Here is a 15403-nt window from a genome sequence, read left to right as displayed (position 1 = left end):
TAAAGCTCACTCCTTTTTAATTAATTTAGGGATAATCATTCCTGTGTCATTTGGCTTTTTAAATAATTAAATGCAGATGAAGTTTTAAATATTCAGCTTAAAGTAGAAGATGAAAATCTTGTTCAGTAAATCGATTATCTTGGAAAGTTAGTTTTTGTCAGAAATGTACGGCTTTAATGAGTCACTTAACAATTAATAACTCATCATCTTTAGTATTATCTTGGGTGCTAGAGTTTTCTTTTGCCTGAAAAAGTGGTTTTCTTTTAAAAAGCATACACTGGGAATTATCCTTCTAACCCTTCATCAAGCCGGCTGCGGGGGTCGTTTGGGTATTTGAAATGTAAGATGACGACCCACAGACTAATTCTGCAGCACACGCAGTTTTGGCTGAGTCCGGGTTCTTGCCAACCGAAAAATTCGGTTTGTAACCCCACCCTAGGTCTTTTTTTCCTTAGTTCTGTAGAGACCTTTGCATTAAAAATGAACAGCAGAGGAGTACCAGTAATTACACTACCAGTCACGCAAAAAGTTGATAGTAAAGTAAGGACCATACCAGTTTTTGCAAGGTCACTAATACCACCCCCCAAGTTTGACTTGATAATAAACATTGTATTTACTTTATTGACCCCTAAGTGCCAGGCTCAGTGCTGATAATACATCTTTTACTATCTCTTAATTAGCACAGTGACCAATTTTACAGATGAAGAAATTGAGGCTAAGAAGGATTAAGAAACTTGCCGAAGGTCACAAATTTCTCTATAAGTGATATGACCTGACATTTGAACCTAGATCTCTCTAAAACCTTTCCTGATAATTATGATTTGTATAGTGGCTTTTATTTCATCATTTTCAACTTGCTCTTGTCCCTGAACCGTTTAAGAGACATTTCAGTTATGTTTTAAAAGATACTTATTTATTCGAGAAAACCCTTTTTCTCTTTTGTAGGATGTGACAGCGTACCTTTGGAGGATTAACTGCCTAAGTATAAAATTTTACAGTAGCCACTTCTCCCCCACAATAGATTCTTCTTTCGTTCAACATTTTTTTTTTTTAATTACAGGCAAGGTGTAGTTTTTTTCATCTGTGCTTCTACCTAACGTTAAATATTTCATTATTGACATTTAATTATAGCATTGTGTTGAAATATTGTTGCATTTCATATAAGAGAAGTATATCCTGTTTAATAGCAAAGTAATTCTGAAAAATCCAGGAGCCTGCACTTGTGGTAAACGTCAATAGATATAAACTGGCGTGTAAAAAATTTACAAGTATGTATCTATAGTACACTGTGTATTGTACCTGTGTAGCAAGTGCAGATGGAGCAAGTGAGGGTGAGAATTATTACCTCATGCAATCGGGAAAATTATGTGTTTTATCTCAAATTGATGGAAACTGAAAGCTTATCAGCTTGAATTGAGCTTTATGAGAAACTGTAGTTGTGTATAGTTATATTCATGGGAATTAGCATTGTATATCAATTGTATAACTTTCAAAAGAATGCATTACAAACAAAAAACCCAACTGTTTTTTCAACATGAGCATTTCAGGTAAAGTATTTGCTTTTTTTAAAAAACTGAACTATTACAATAGTATAAAATGGGTATCTCCTGTGTAGGGATTGGCGCTTACTGCATAGCTACCTTTTGTAACAGAATTTGTCTAGCTACAACTTATCATATTCATCTATTAGAGTATATGGAAGTTTTCACTCTTCTAGCTTTGCTTAATGAAGACAGAAAGTGAAGAAACCAAAAGTATACTGAGCCTAAGAATTACATTGACCAAAGAATGCTGTTGTATTTCAGAATGGAAAGAAAGAGTGGCTTAGCACTACCATTAAAATTTAGTAAGGTCTTCAAACATGGCTGTGTTATTCTTATGGACATTGCTACATGTTAGATATTTTCAAGTCAAAAGGTACAATTGATAAGATGAATTTATTCAGACAAATCAAGAAATTGTAAGGGAAGAAGGCATTTGTGCTGATTTTTCAAGCACTTTTTAATGTTATCAAGAGCCAGGTGAATTTGATGGCAGACATTTCTAGGAAGTTTTCTTTTTCTGTAAAATAACAGATTTAGATTTAGCCTATATTGAATCAGTATAATGTTTATCTTTCAGAATATTGCCCTATCCATGAGATGGGCTATTTTATGCTAAAGTTACCTATTGAGAGAACATTTTGCTTTTTAACACTGTCATTGACTGGAATTGTTAGACCTAACATATATTGCTTATCAAATATTTTTTGAGTTGAATTTTTTACATTCTTAAATACTTACTACTCAAGTTTTCTTTCTGTTTGTCCTTGGTCTATCAATAAGTTGCTTTGAATTATCAAAATTGAGGGCAAGATTATATCGGATATGGTCTTTTCATGTTTTAAATATTCATCTGTAAAGGTTTTTGTTACATATCTTTAGTTTCCTTTAAAAATTTCATTTTGCACGTGTATTTTCCACTTAGGCATATAACTGCCAACTTTTAAAAGTATTCAGTAGAAGACATCTATACCATTTCCTGGAAGACAGAACATATTTTGCATATTTATACATAGTTTCGAATGCAGCTTTGAATTGTATTTTGTTGTTGGGTTTGTATGTGGTAATTTCTTCTGGAGACAGTGCATTTTATTTTAGATTATTCATTTGTATATCCTTTGTATGTTCCCTGTGCTTCTGTTTCTTACTTTTGAGTCAGGAAGCAGTGAGCTTGCTCTAGGAGGTTTAATATTTGATATAAATTGTTAGTCTTCTATTTTTACTTTCAGTGCAAAAGAATTATGGTCCACTAGCTTTAGGAATATATCATTTTCATTTCCCTCTTACAAAAAGGAACAAAATGAACATGAAAATCTGAAATCTGTTATCATGCTTCCTTTGCAGCAGCAGCTTAAAGAAGGGGCATCTAATAAAAGTATTTTTCACATGTTTCTTACCACTTAACAGTTTACAAAGTATTTTCACATTTGACAATAATGCTCTAAGGTTAGACAGAAGTATTATTCATTCATTGAAAAGAAGAGGAAGTTGAATACAGACTTTCTTGTAATGATACGTATCATTTATTGAATACCTGTGTGCTGGGCACTGTGCAAGGTACTTCATATCCTTAATACTTCTAATCTTAAAAACTTTATATGATATAAGAATCACGTATCACATAAGGAAATTGGGGCTCACATTGGCTAATTATAGCCAGCACCTATTATAGTGGTTGAGAACATGCACAGGGGAGTGGGATGAAGAATCTCTACTTTTTACACTCATATAATTTGAATATTTAACATTTTACATTTATCATTTTATAACCTTTTTAAAAAATATGCCACAAAAAAACCCAATCATTAAATTGTGGGGATCTTAAGTAAGAAACTCTTCTCACTATGTAAATCGATACTTCTGATTCATATCTTTTATTTGAATGGTGAAGTAGGAATACCCCAAGGTGTTAGCCTAAAATAGAGTGATGGTATAAAATGGAACCCAGTTGAGCTAACTATTCACTTTATTGAAAAGTGAAAGATTTTTAATTTGTAGAGTAGGGATGATAATAGTAATTGATATTTATGTTTTCTAAGCATTTGTATTAGTATTCTCACTTCATCCTAAAAATAGCCCAGTGAGGTGGGCATTATTTTATACCCATTTTTCAGATAAGAGAATTGAAGTACAAAGTAATGAGCCACAGTAAGATCGCAAATACCTTAATTGGTGGTAGAGCCACTTCAGTTAGACTGTAGGCCTGCATTCTCAATCACTGTGGCACCTTTAAGTGCTGGGAAGATTAAAGGACATTTTAAAAGCATTCATTTAATGTAGCTCTTCTAATTACTGAGCTGAGTACACTTTCAGTTTTACCAGTTTTATAAGACTCTTTAGAAATAACTTTCCTTCATGAAGATAGTTAATTTTATAGCATAAGGGGAAAAAAAAGAACTCAAATGGTACAAATGTCTAATTCCTTGATTAGGGAACATTCTTTAATATTAAAATGCTTGAAACTATTTATTTAAAGATACATATAATTACCAGATTTTTTTTAAGGTTATGAAGCAGTCCCTCAAATGGTCTTTTCTCAGTTGAGGCTCCAAAAGAAACCTACGTAACATAGAGGATAGTAGTGAGTACTTAGTACCTGGACCTTCCCCCTCCAGATATTTCTGTTGACCCCATTCAGTCCAAAAGCCAAACAAATCTGTGACAAATAAATTGACTGATTTTCCAAGTCATACATATGGACCATGGCTGAGTGTACTGTGCACACAGATATGGGCAACAATATCTTAATGCTCAATCTACTTTTCCCTGTATGTTAATCATAAAAACAAATTTTTGAAAAATGGGCATGTATGGATTTTTCCCTACAATTTCAAGGTATTCACAGACCCTATGCCGTCAATTTTAAAAAAATATAGAATCTCTGCTATTGATAGACAATATTAGTTAACAAAACAAGTGTTTGAAAATAAAATTAAGTAGACTTTTTTTCTGTCCTGCATTGTGTCCTTCCATCTATCTGTCCATCAATCCCTTAATGGTAACTCATCTGTTAGTCTCTCGCCTTCATTTAGATGGAGCAGCAGAAAGGGGAGAAACACAGAGATTAATACATTGCCTTCCCTGTCTTCAAAAAGTTTATTTGCTAGAGGGAAAGAGCTGCTTAACAATTGACTTGATAAAAGACCTGTTGCTTGTACAGATTTGCAAAATTATGTCTATTTGGAGGACTCTAGCGTCTTTTCCATAGCTTGAACAAAGGTGGCTAACAGTAAAAGGTAACTTAACTTATCCAACTGGGAGCATGTTGTCCAGTGAGTTATTATACATACCTGTGTCTATTGTATCTTTTAATTGAAGAACTTCCATCTAAATACATGAGATCTTTTTCTTTTCCTTAGAAATACCTTTATTGCAGTTGTTCTTTTTTCCAGTTTTATTGAAAGATAATTGACATACAGCACTATATAAATTTAAGCGTACACCATAACAATTACACTTAAATGCGTCTTGAAATAATTACCACAGGATTAGTTTATGTCCATCATCTCATAGATAGACAATAAGAAGAAAAAAAGCTTTGTGGTAAGAACACTTAGGATTTACTCTCTTAACAACTTTCATGTATATCATACAGCACTGTTTAGTTATATCATACATTACATCCCTATTACTTAGTTATCTTATAATTGGAAGTTTGTACCTTTTGGCCTTCATTTCTCCTAGTCCCACCACCACCTCTGATAACCACAAATCTGTTCTTGTTTTCTATGAGTTTGGGGGTTTTTTGGTTTGTTTTTTAGAGTCCACATTTCAGTGAGATTATACAGTATTTGTCTTGCTCTATCTGACCTATTTCACTTAGCATAATGCCCTCAAGGTCCTATGTTGTCACAAATGGCAGGGTTTTCTCATTTTTTATGGCTGAGTAATATTCTGTTTTATATGTATGTATACCACAACTTCTTTATCTATTCATCTGTCAGTGAACACTCAGGTTGTTTCCATGTCTTGGCTATTGTGTATAATGCTGCTTTGAACATGGGGATACAGATACCTCTTTGACGTAGTGTTTCCATTTCCATTGTGACTGCACAAATTTACATTCCCACCAGGAATGCACAAGGGTTCCCTTTTCTCCACATCCTCAGTATGTATCTCTTTGCCTTTTTGATGCTAGTCATTCTAACAGGTGTGAGGTGTTTTGAAGTTCCCTGTATATTTTAGATAGTAACCCCTAACCAGATACATAGTTTATAAATATTTTCTCCCATTCCATAGGTTATCTTTTCACTTTATTGATCATGTTCTTTGCCATACAGAAGCTTTTTCGTTAGATGTAGTCCCACTTGCTTATTTTTAATTTTGTTTCTTATACTTTAGACACCCAAAAATCATTGCCAAGTCCTACGTCAAGGAGCTTTTATCCTGTATTTTCTTTTAGGAGTTTTATCATTTCAGGTGTTACATTTTAAGGCTTTAGTCCATTTCAAGTTAGTTTTTGTGAGTAGTGTAAGACAGAGGTTTAGCTTCATTCTTTTATACATGAGATCTTTTAGAACCTTGAGACTGGAAAGAACTAAACCTTGTTCATTATGACTGAGAGGATTGGTATTGTTCTTCAGGATTTGCATAAAGTGTAATTTTCTAATATTCTTTGACAGACTTTCCTTCCAATATCAAGCACCACTTTAAATTTTTCTTAGCAGTGTGGTGGTAGTTACAGTTCCTCACCCATGAGCAGTAGGGCCCTACTATGGGGAATTTGTTATTTTCCATATTTCAAAAGTCTATCAGAAGTCATGCACTGTAATTTGCATGTATAGGCCAAATATGACTTAACAGGCCAGAGTATGACTACAAAGGCCAAAATGACAGCTTATTTTATGCTTTACATTAGAAATAGCATTGACCATTATTAGTAAGACTGGTAGTATTCATTAGTCAAATATAACTGAAAGCCTTCTCAAACCCACTCCCCAAAATGAACTGTGGCTCTTCCCTGTGCATGCTTCTTTCACTTCACTTTCCACATGACACTGACAGGATCTTCTTAGAAGTCTCTCTCTGATATATTAACTGGGAAGTGTTTAATCTACAAAGAATGGTCTTCCTACTTTCCTTGAAAGCTTCAAAGTTACTCTTACTCCCAGGACCTTTCTGATTGACTATTTACTTTGCTTAGATTGCTCTTCCCCTAGAAATTCAAATGGCTTGCTTCCTCCTTTTAATAAGGTCTCAGCTCAGATAACACTTCCCTTGTCTCCTGTACCTATCTATTTTCACATCTTTGTTTCTGTTTGTTGAGTTTGCCATATTGGACCTGGAATTTCATGAGATCAAGAACATTGCCTGTCTTTTTTTTTTTCTGCTATATTTTAGTGGCTAGGAAAATCCTGAAACATACTGGGTGCAGAATATTTGAAGGAATTTGTGAGTTTTTTTCTTAAAAAAAAATTCTCATGATACTGGGGTTAAAGTAAATAAGATAGGCGTAATACTTGTCTCCAGGTCCTGTACTTTTTATAGTCTTAATTGGGAGCCTAAATGAATCTAAAGTGATTTAAGACTAGTGTAGATTGGATATATTTGTTAATTTGTTTTGATATATTTGTCACTTGACTTTAGCTATTTCATTTTTATGGGAAACAGACAATAATCATGCAAGGTAGTTACTTATTTAATCTATTTACTAGACCTAAAAGGATCTTCAAAATTATGATTCAGCTCCGCACTCAGCTTCTGAGTGAAATAGATTCTTAGAAATGAAGTGAAATTTCCTCAGATCACACTTAATGACAGGGTAGTATTTTAAGACAGTCTTCTGGCTCTAAGTCACATTGTTTTGTTTGTTTGTGTGTTTTTATTTTTGTTTTTTAGCTGCTAATGATTTGAAAAGAAAACACTCAGAAATCCTCCTTATTAGAATAAGATTCTTTTTTGCCACTCCGTTTCTCCATATGGGATCATCATCTACTTGAATTTCAGTAAGTTGTATATAACCTGGCTTCTGATGATTTAAAAGATTTATCTTGGAACTATGTTTTTCTTTGGTTTGGATTTATAGTTTTAATTATGTAATATGTCAAACATACAGAAAAGTGTGGAATAAAAAAATTTTTGTGCATGTAGCACAGAAAATAAAAAGGTGTTAACTATTTTTTAATGACAGGCATGAATCCTGCCCATGTATTATTTGCCCTTTTACCATAGAACTTTGAAACATGCTTAGCACATAGTAGGCACTTCTAGTAAGTGTTCACCTTGTCAAGTGACAAAACTAAAACAATTTAGTAAGGAGTTTGAAGCTGTTTATTCAAGGGAAAACAATACATGAATTGGGAGAGTAAAGCACCTGACAAGCAATGGAGCACTCTTCCCAAGGGATTTTGGGCATGAGGGAGTTTTATAGAGTGATAGAAGAGGCATTGGTCAGGAAGTAAAGAATTTCCTAATCAGCCTAGCGGGTCCTATTTTCTAGAACAAGGTAAACTTGCTTAAGCTGAGTTGGGAGATTGCAATTTGTGTATGTTAGGTTTCCTTAACAGGTGTTTCCTGTAAATGCAGGCTGATTTGTGTTTAGATTTGTTATGTGGGCTGGGTCACTGTGGTGGCCTCCATTTGTCAGTTACATGTGTCTGATTCAAAATAAGAAAATAAATTATCTGATGTGTTTTATATTCACAGTTACAGATTTATGAATGACATGCAGTTAGTTTTAGTTTGTAATTTTGCTAGGCTTACAGTCATCCAACCCATTTGTCTGTATAAGAACTAGCAGAAATGACTTAACTAGTAAGTAAACCTAGCCAATTGGATCTACATCCAAATCTCAGTAACTTCGGTTTCTATTCTTTCACAAATTACGCCCTCTGTTGCATTATTCCATAGAGGTATTTATTACTCAAAATATTCTACAAGGCCTCAGGTTTTGGCATCCAGAAATATTCAGGGTCAAGTAAATTATTTAATAATTGCCTTAGAATAAATGACACTGTCATTAAGACACATTGTGCATGTTTTCAGCACGTTTATTGAGCAATGACTATGTGACAGACATAGTGCTAGGTCTTAAACTGACCCAGAAAACTCACAGCTTTGTAAGAGATACATGCCAAAGTAACAAATATATGTACCTCTTGTTGAGCAGAAAGGAGGGAGCCCTCACTGCAGAAGTTGTGGCAGTGAGGCAAGGAAAAGGCCCTATGGAGGATAGCAGTTAGATAAAATGAGGGAGGTCATTAATAACTTGTGTAACGGCACGGTGAAATGAAAGATTATCAGGTTTAGGGAACTGCAAGTCATCGGATAACACTGGATGAAAGTGGGAGAATATTTCACATGAGGTTGAAAAATTAGGCAAGGATCTTTAATTAAAAGCTTCAAAATTATTTTATGCAAAAATGTGCATGTAAATCAAGTTTTTCTGTAGAAATTTTAGATCATATACTTGAATATATTTTTAGGTGTAAAATGTTCTTTAAAGAGTAAACTTGTGAAATTAGCTTATAAAGCACTAGTAAGTATGAAGATTTTATTGACAAAGCAAATTGGTTACAAATTTAATGTTATCAAGATGTGTGTAAAGATTAAGAAAATTTTATAGTGGTGGGGAGGAAAATCTTGACAGCTAGGGGTGTAAATTTCATCAGCAGCTGGACAAATCTGTAGAAGATACTTATAAAGAAATATCGTGGGCATTTTTAATAAGAATAGTTGCCAAAGTGTGCAGTTTTTTGCCGAGGAGTAAAGACTTGCGTTAAAGAAAAAAAAAGTTAACGGCTTCCACTCTTCGCATTAAAAAACAAAATAAAGCAAAAAATACGAGCGGAAAGGGACGGGGATGACGCCTTCCCGGGACCGCGGTCCTTCTCGCGTTTCTCTCGCTGCGGGTCTCGTTGCGAGCGTGGCTTGCTGGGCGGGGCCGCCGGTGACGCGCCCGCGCGCCGCAAGGCATTGTGGGGAGCTTGGGCCGCGAGTGCGGTGGTTGGAGGCGAGGTGGGGGCGGCCGTTTGTTTTCTCGTGGTCTCGAACTCGCGCGCTGTCTTCCTTCCCCCCGGCGAGCGGCGGGGCGGAGAAACGACGGCGACGGCAGCAGCGGCTGCAGCTTCGGACACCGTCCTGTTCCTTTCCGGCGAACCGGTTCCTCTTCCCCCTCCCTCTCACTGTTTGTTGTGTGTTTGATGTGTTAAAGCAGGAGCGAGAACGCGAGCAGCGCCATGAGCAACACTACCGTCGTCCCCAGCACTGCAGGCCCGGGCCCCAGCGGCGGGCCCGGCGGCGGAGGCGGCGGCGGCGGTGGCACCGAGGTGATCCAGGTGACTAATGTCTCCCCGAGCGCTAGCTCCGAGCAAATGCGGACCCTCTTCGGTTTCCTAGGCAAGATCGACGAACTGCGCCTCTTCCCGCCTGAGTGAGTATCGTCCACCATCACCATTTTTGCTAACTCCTCCCCAGCGTGGGCCTAACCACACCGTTTCCTAGGCCGTTGTCCGTGCTACCCTGCGTTAGGTTGCTTTAGTGAAGGCTGGCGGTTTAAGTCTGGGTAGGCGGCCTACTAATAATGCAAAGGGGCAGGGGCAGCGTTTGGGGGATAAGGAGACAGTGACTTCTCATCTTGGGATTTTTTTTCCCTTAAAGTGCGCCAGCGTGGTCGTTCTATGGGCTCTTAAAGCAATACAGACTACCCACTGTATGTATTTTTTGGAAAGGTTCATCTCCTTTTTAAAAAATGAAGTGTTTCTTTGAGTTCTTCGAAGATTATTCATTTCTGTGTTAACTTTATGTGGAACTTTGTGGGCTGCTGTTCGCTTATTGATAAATATTGTTCAGTGATCCTGGCCCGGTGAACATAATTCAGAGTTAATACTCTTTGACAGACAATTCAGTGAGCTTTAGTAGTTTTTATAATGACAAAATGAGTTACAGCTGAAACCTAGGGTTTTCCTTTGTTTAAATAATGTACACATTTGTGAGATTTCAGAATTGCTCCTCCGAGGGAATTTTATAGTGTTAAATTTTAAAATTTAGAGTATATGTCTTTTTGTTTTTATCCTATTGTCTCATTTCTTTTTTTAATCACAGAAGTATTAAATGAGTGTAACAATCGTGAAGAGAAAATTTATAGAAGCTGTGACAAGATGTGATATATGTTAGAACAAAAATTTGAAACGATAAAACAGTTGTGTGCTCTCTGGAGAGAGTGAAAATTCAAATTTTATTGTCAGTGGATATTCAGTATCCGCTGAATTATGAGACTTTTATGATGTCACTTAAGTACTAAACAGGAAATTGGAATCCTCAAGGAATCCACTGTTGTAGATGTAATAAATCATTAATCTCTGTACACTTCTCTCAAATAATTAATAGAAATTGATCATAACTGTGTTATTTGTTAAGTGTTACCATATTTTATCAGTTTCTACTTTAAAAGAATTTCAAATGATTGTTAGTGTTTTCAAATGTTGTATTGTCTTTAATTTTGGTGGTAATATGCACGTGGAGAGAGGTTTCAGAGTTATTAATTTACATGAAGTGTAGAATTCTGGGACCAAACATGCTTTTGTTACAGTTATTTTGAACAGAAATTTACTTTGAGAATGAAGGACAAATAGCCTTCATAATAGGAACACACAGAAATGGCTTTTGGCTGTTATTTTCTCTCAACATACCATTTGTTAAACTGTTAGTAAAATTAATAAACAGTGAAATGGCAGAAAACAAAAATGACACATCTGATTATTATTGTTTACTTAATTGTAATCCTGTTACAGTATTTGAGATATTAGACTTACTTAAGAAAAAAAATTTCCAATCCTACAAGTCGTTAAGAATATAGTTGCTGACTTTAAAATGTTTTATTTTGAAAATGTTCTCTTTATGCTTTTATAAATAGATGACAAAGAAAGGTGTAGGTAATTTACTGGTTATTCTTTTACATTAATGTATGGTCCATGCTTTAGAGGGAGTCGTGAACCAGAGTCTGGCATTTTGCTCTGTAGGGAAAGGAGTGGTTCCATCAATAACCAGGATCGCTGTATGCACCAGGCAGTGTGATCTGGGTGCTGTGCATTAAGAGGATTCCTTTCCCTATATTGGGAGGAAGAGATAAATATTGACACATTTTTGTTCTTTGATTCCTTCATATATGCTCCCACGTAAAGATCATTTTCTCTTCTGAAAACGTACAAAGTTACAAGATAGTGAATGTTGCATTACCTCAGTGACTTTTCCAGTTTGAATAGTATGAGTGTAGATGCTTACTTTTCATTTAATGTTGGCTTTTGGTTTTGTTTTGTTTTTACTAATTTAAGTCTCAATAGCTTATCTGACCTGCACAATTTGGAAATACTATGTGACAGTTTATTTAAGGTGGCTACAGTTTTCAATGGTAGCTTGTTGGGGCCAATGTACTGTAGAGTCCTAATAGTCTAAAGGGGTTGGTTCATCATTCCAAAATTTTTTCCAAAAATTTACTCTTATAGAGTAAGATTGAATAGCTCGGATTATGTAAAATTCTACTGATTGTAAGCACATTTACTATTTGAGTTTTTTACGGGTGCGTGGGTATGTTTTTCCCAAAAGTCATTCATATCCACCTGGAACTCTTATCCCTAGATATGCCCCTGGCGTGCTTGCTTCCTTTTGTTACTCCAATGTCACCTAATCACCCTATACAAAAATACAACACCCCTGCTCCCTGCCTTCTCTGTTCAACTTAACTGCTTTTCCTCTGTCACCAACTGACAAGTTTAACTTCCTCTTCTAGAATATGAATTCGCTTGGGGTTATCGCCATCACCTGAGATGCATTTTTAAAGTACCTTATATGACTAAGCCCCAGACCACACCAACTGAAACTCTAATGTCAGTTCTAAATACCTGTTTCAGGGGAGAAATTCCTGGAATCTGGTATTTTCAGACATTGCAGTGACAACCTCTTCAAGAAGGTTTCTCCCTTTGTTTCATTATTAAATCCATCTATTTCTTGGTTCTTTTAAGCCAGAAATTGTTGGAATGTGATTTCACCCAGTAGTAATATGCTCTGTCTTCACAAGAAATAGTATTCTATACCCCTCTTCAGTGTTACTAACCCTACCTACAGCTATCTGAAAGCATCTGTCAGTGTTCCCTCATTCTTCCTTTTTAAAAGAAAAAGTTACTTTGGATTCTAGTTTTTGCTAAAATGCATATTGGAAATTCAACGTTGTTTCTCTATTGTATGCTAGATGCTTCCTATTTTATCTTGCTCAGTCCTTACAAATCAGAGGAGGAAGGCATTTTACCCTGTTTTACAAGTGAGTGAACTGAAATTCACATAGGTTGTTTTGTATACCCACACCCCTCTACCAGTGTCAAAGCTAGTATTTGAATCCCAGTGTTGTGATTCTTCTTTACCAGTTGAACAGAATTTCCTTGATTAGCCAAGCAACTTGTGAGTGGAATCATTCTTTTGCACCTACTAGGTATTATTCAAATGTTTGGTTTTCGTGGGATTTCAGAATGGAGAATATAACCAGAGCTCTTAGCAGGTAATGATCCCAAAGAACCACATGTTAGTTATGCAGTAACTGAAGGCTACTGTTAATGCTACAGATAAATTTAAATTCATTAATAACTTTACGGTGACGAAAAGTAAACACTTTAACGATCATTTAAGTAACTCAGTATAAGTTAGGTATGGGAGAGAACTTGGTTTACCTTTAAACATTTTTTTAATCAATGCAGCATTCTGCTGAATTTTTTAGAACTAAATAAGACAATGAGGGGAAGGGCTGTGAGGTCAACAGAGTCATTACCTTTGTCACACACTTGCCGTTTTGTTAGGCTTAGTATATGCTTTGTTTATAAGCTCAAAATTCTCTACTGAGAAATGGTTAGCACAGTGTTACAGTGGGAGTTGAAAGAATTAGCCCAAACCAGAAGTCCCTCTTCAGCAGGCACAAACATCAAGTAGGGATCTTGTTAAGAATCAGAGCCCTCCTATTTAAAAAAGGGTTTTCAGGGCTTGAGAAGGAAAAGAGAAATCTGAATTTCTTTGTTCACCGCAGAGGATTCTGAAACAACCCTTAGAAAACACTTTAAGAAACATTAGAAACAGTCCACCACCACTCTTAGGTAAAGGACAGGAGCATCACACAAGGCTCACTTTTCCCTGTCTTACTCCTTGGTGGTTTTCAACTGCACTGCCTCTTCTATTTTAATTCTTAAAGGAGTAAAGACAATCATTTTTCCTAACGTGTTTTTTACTGATTTTAACTAGGAAATGCAACAATATAATCATGGGACCAAATAGCAGTGGTTTTAAACAGCCATTTAAATTGAGGAGAGAAGAATTATTTGCCCTTCTAAGTTGTCTTACTGTGACTCTCTTTTCTATGATATTAAAATTGTTCATATTGTATCTTTACCTCACGACCACTTACAGGTTTGATAGAGCTAAATAACTGCTGCACATACATGAGTGGGTAGAAAAGACATGTGAGTATTTAAGATATCCTTGTAAATAGAAATACTTTGGGAGCACGTAGGCATACTTTCCTAATTTTAACAACCTAATATTTGATTATCTTTTTTTTCTTTTAGTTAGATGACAATAGATGGTGTCAAAGAAATGGTAGACGTTACTTTTTAAGAAACTTAAGTGCTTACTACTTACATTAGGTGTTAACATAAAGTGATAGCAGCATTTAAATAGAGTTTTCTAATTTAGTGGTTAATGTATATGTCATAAAAGAAAGACAAAGGGCTGTGTAGCTTTAGTGCTAAGACTAAGGAAGCAGCGTTTTTCCACTATGCTGGGGCAGCGTAGTTAAATTTTAGACCAGTGATGCTTTCAGAAACATTCAGCAGTAAACTTCTATAAGATGTAGTAAACCATTTGGATATACATGTTGACAGCTTTGCTTTGAACCTTGATGGGAATCTGTGCTTGTGGACAGTGCCCTTAGGGAAACTTACATTAGACACTGGAATGGGTTAGGGTTCTCAGGTTGTATAGTTTCCTGTTAGTCTTCACATTATAAGAATTTTTTATTTTCGTGTTGTGTCCAAATTAATAAGAATTTTTCTTTTCATCAGCAAATACTTTTATCTGAAATACTTAATGTGACCAAATCTGATGTAATTAAATTTTTATATACACATGAAAAGCTTATTTGCTTAGAAAAGTTAACAAAGACCCCCTTCTGATAACATTCAAAAATATTACAGGATTTCCCTCTTCATTTATTAAGTCTCAAGATGTGATTGGCTTGTTATAATAAAGCAGTGATTCTTTACCAAGGGCACATATTAAACTGCCAGGGAGAATTAAAGAAGGAGGCTGCGCTCAGTACTTCATTCATCAGCGATCTTGATTTAATTGGAATCTTAATTGGAATCATCCCACTGATGATTCTAATGTAAAACAGGGATGACATGATTACTACTGCCTTAGGACATTGATTTTCAAATAGCTTTTGGTTTGGTGTTGGAGAGCAACCGATGCTTTTATTTAAATCTTTTCCTTCACCGAGAGTTTAGTGGCAAAAATTTTAACCATCCTATATTTTAAAAAAGAACAACCCTGCTCCCTACCTATTCTGTCTTACTTAGAGCTGCCATTGCTTGCACCTTAGCAACTTGTTTTTGTTTTACATAAGAAAGCAATTGCTGAGGAAAGTGATCTTTTATTGTTTATTGAAATTTTGCCTAATAGTAAGGGGAAGGGTGCTGTTGAGTATTACCCCCACGTGTACTTAATATTTTTGCTTCTGTGGAAGTGCTCTAAGTGAGAGAGCCTTAATTATAATGTCTAGGAGTTCTAATATGCTATAGGTGAAAGGACAGGGAATTTAGTCAAGAAAACTCATTGGCTATCAAACAGATGTACTTTCCCACAATATTCTTTTGTCTCTGGAGTGG

At 35.7% G+C, this 15403-nt stretch overlaps 1 protein-coding gene across 11 annotated transcripts in view; it reads left to right on the top strand.

The window, feature by feature from the left end:
• Window positions 1-15403, top strand: part of SRSF11 (serine and arginine rich splicing factor 11) — a 38376-nt gene that overhangs the window by 713 nt on the left and 22260 nt on the right. For 3 of the 11 annotated variants that reach the window (XM_010963417.3, XM_045522855.2, XM_045522854.2), the window contains exons 1-2: window positions 9479-9497; window positions 9697-9912. In XM_010963417.3, the coding sequence (XP_010961719.2) occupies window positions 9719-9912 (194 nt within the window). In that variant the 5' untranslated portion in view covers window positions 9479-9497; window positions 9697-9718. Of the gene's footprint in view, window positions 1-7379; window positions 7487-9478; window positions 9498-9693; window positions 9913-15403 lie in introns of those variants that run through there. The other 8 variants (XM_045522862.2, XM_010963421.3, XM_010963418.3 and 5 more) reach the window with 5 other exon arrangements.

Source organism: Camelus bactrianus, chromosome 13, assembly GCF_048773025.1.
Source record: "Camelus bactrianus isolate YW-2024 breed Bactrian camel chromosome 13, ASM4877302v1, whole genome shotgun sequence".
NCBI lineage: Eukaryota > Metazoa > Chordata > Mammalia > Artiodactyla > Camelidae > Camelus > Camelus bactrianus.
This window is presented reverse-complemented; position numbering and strand designations above follow the sequence as displayed.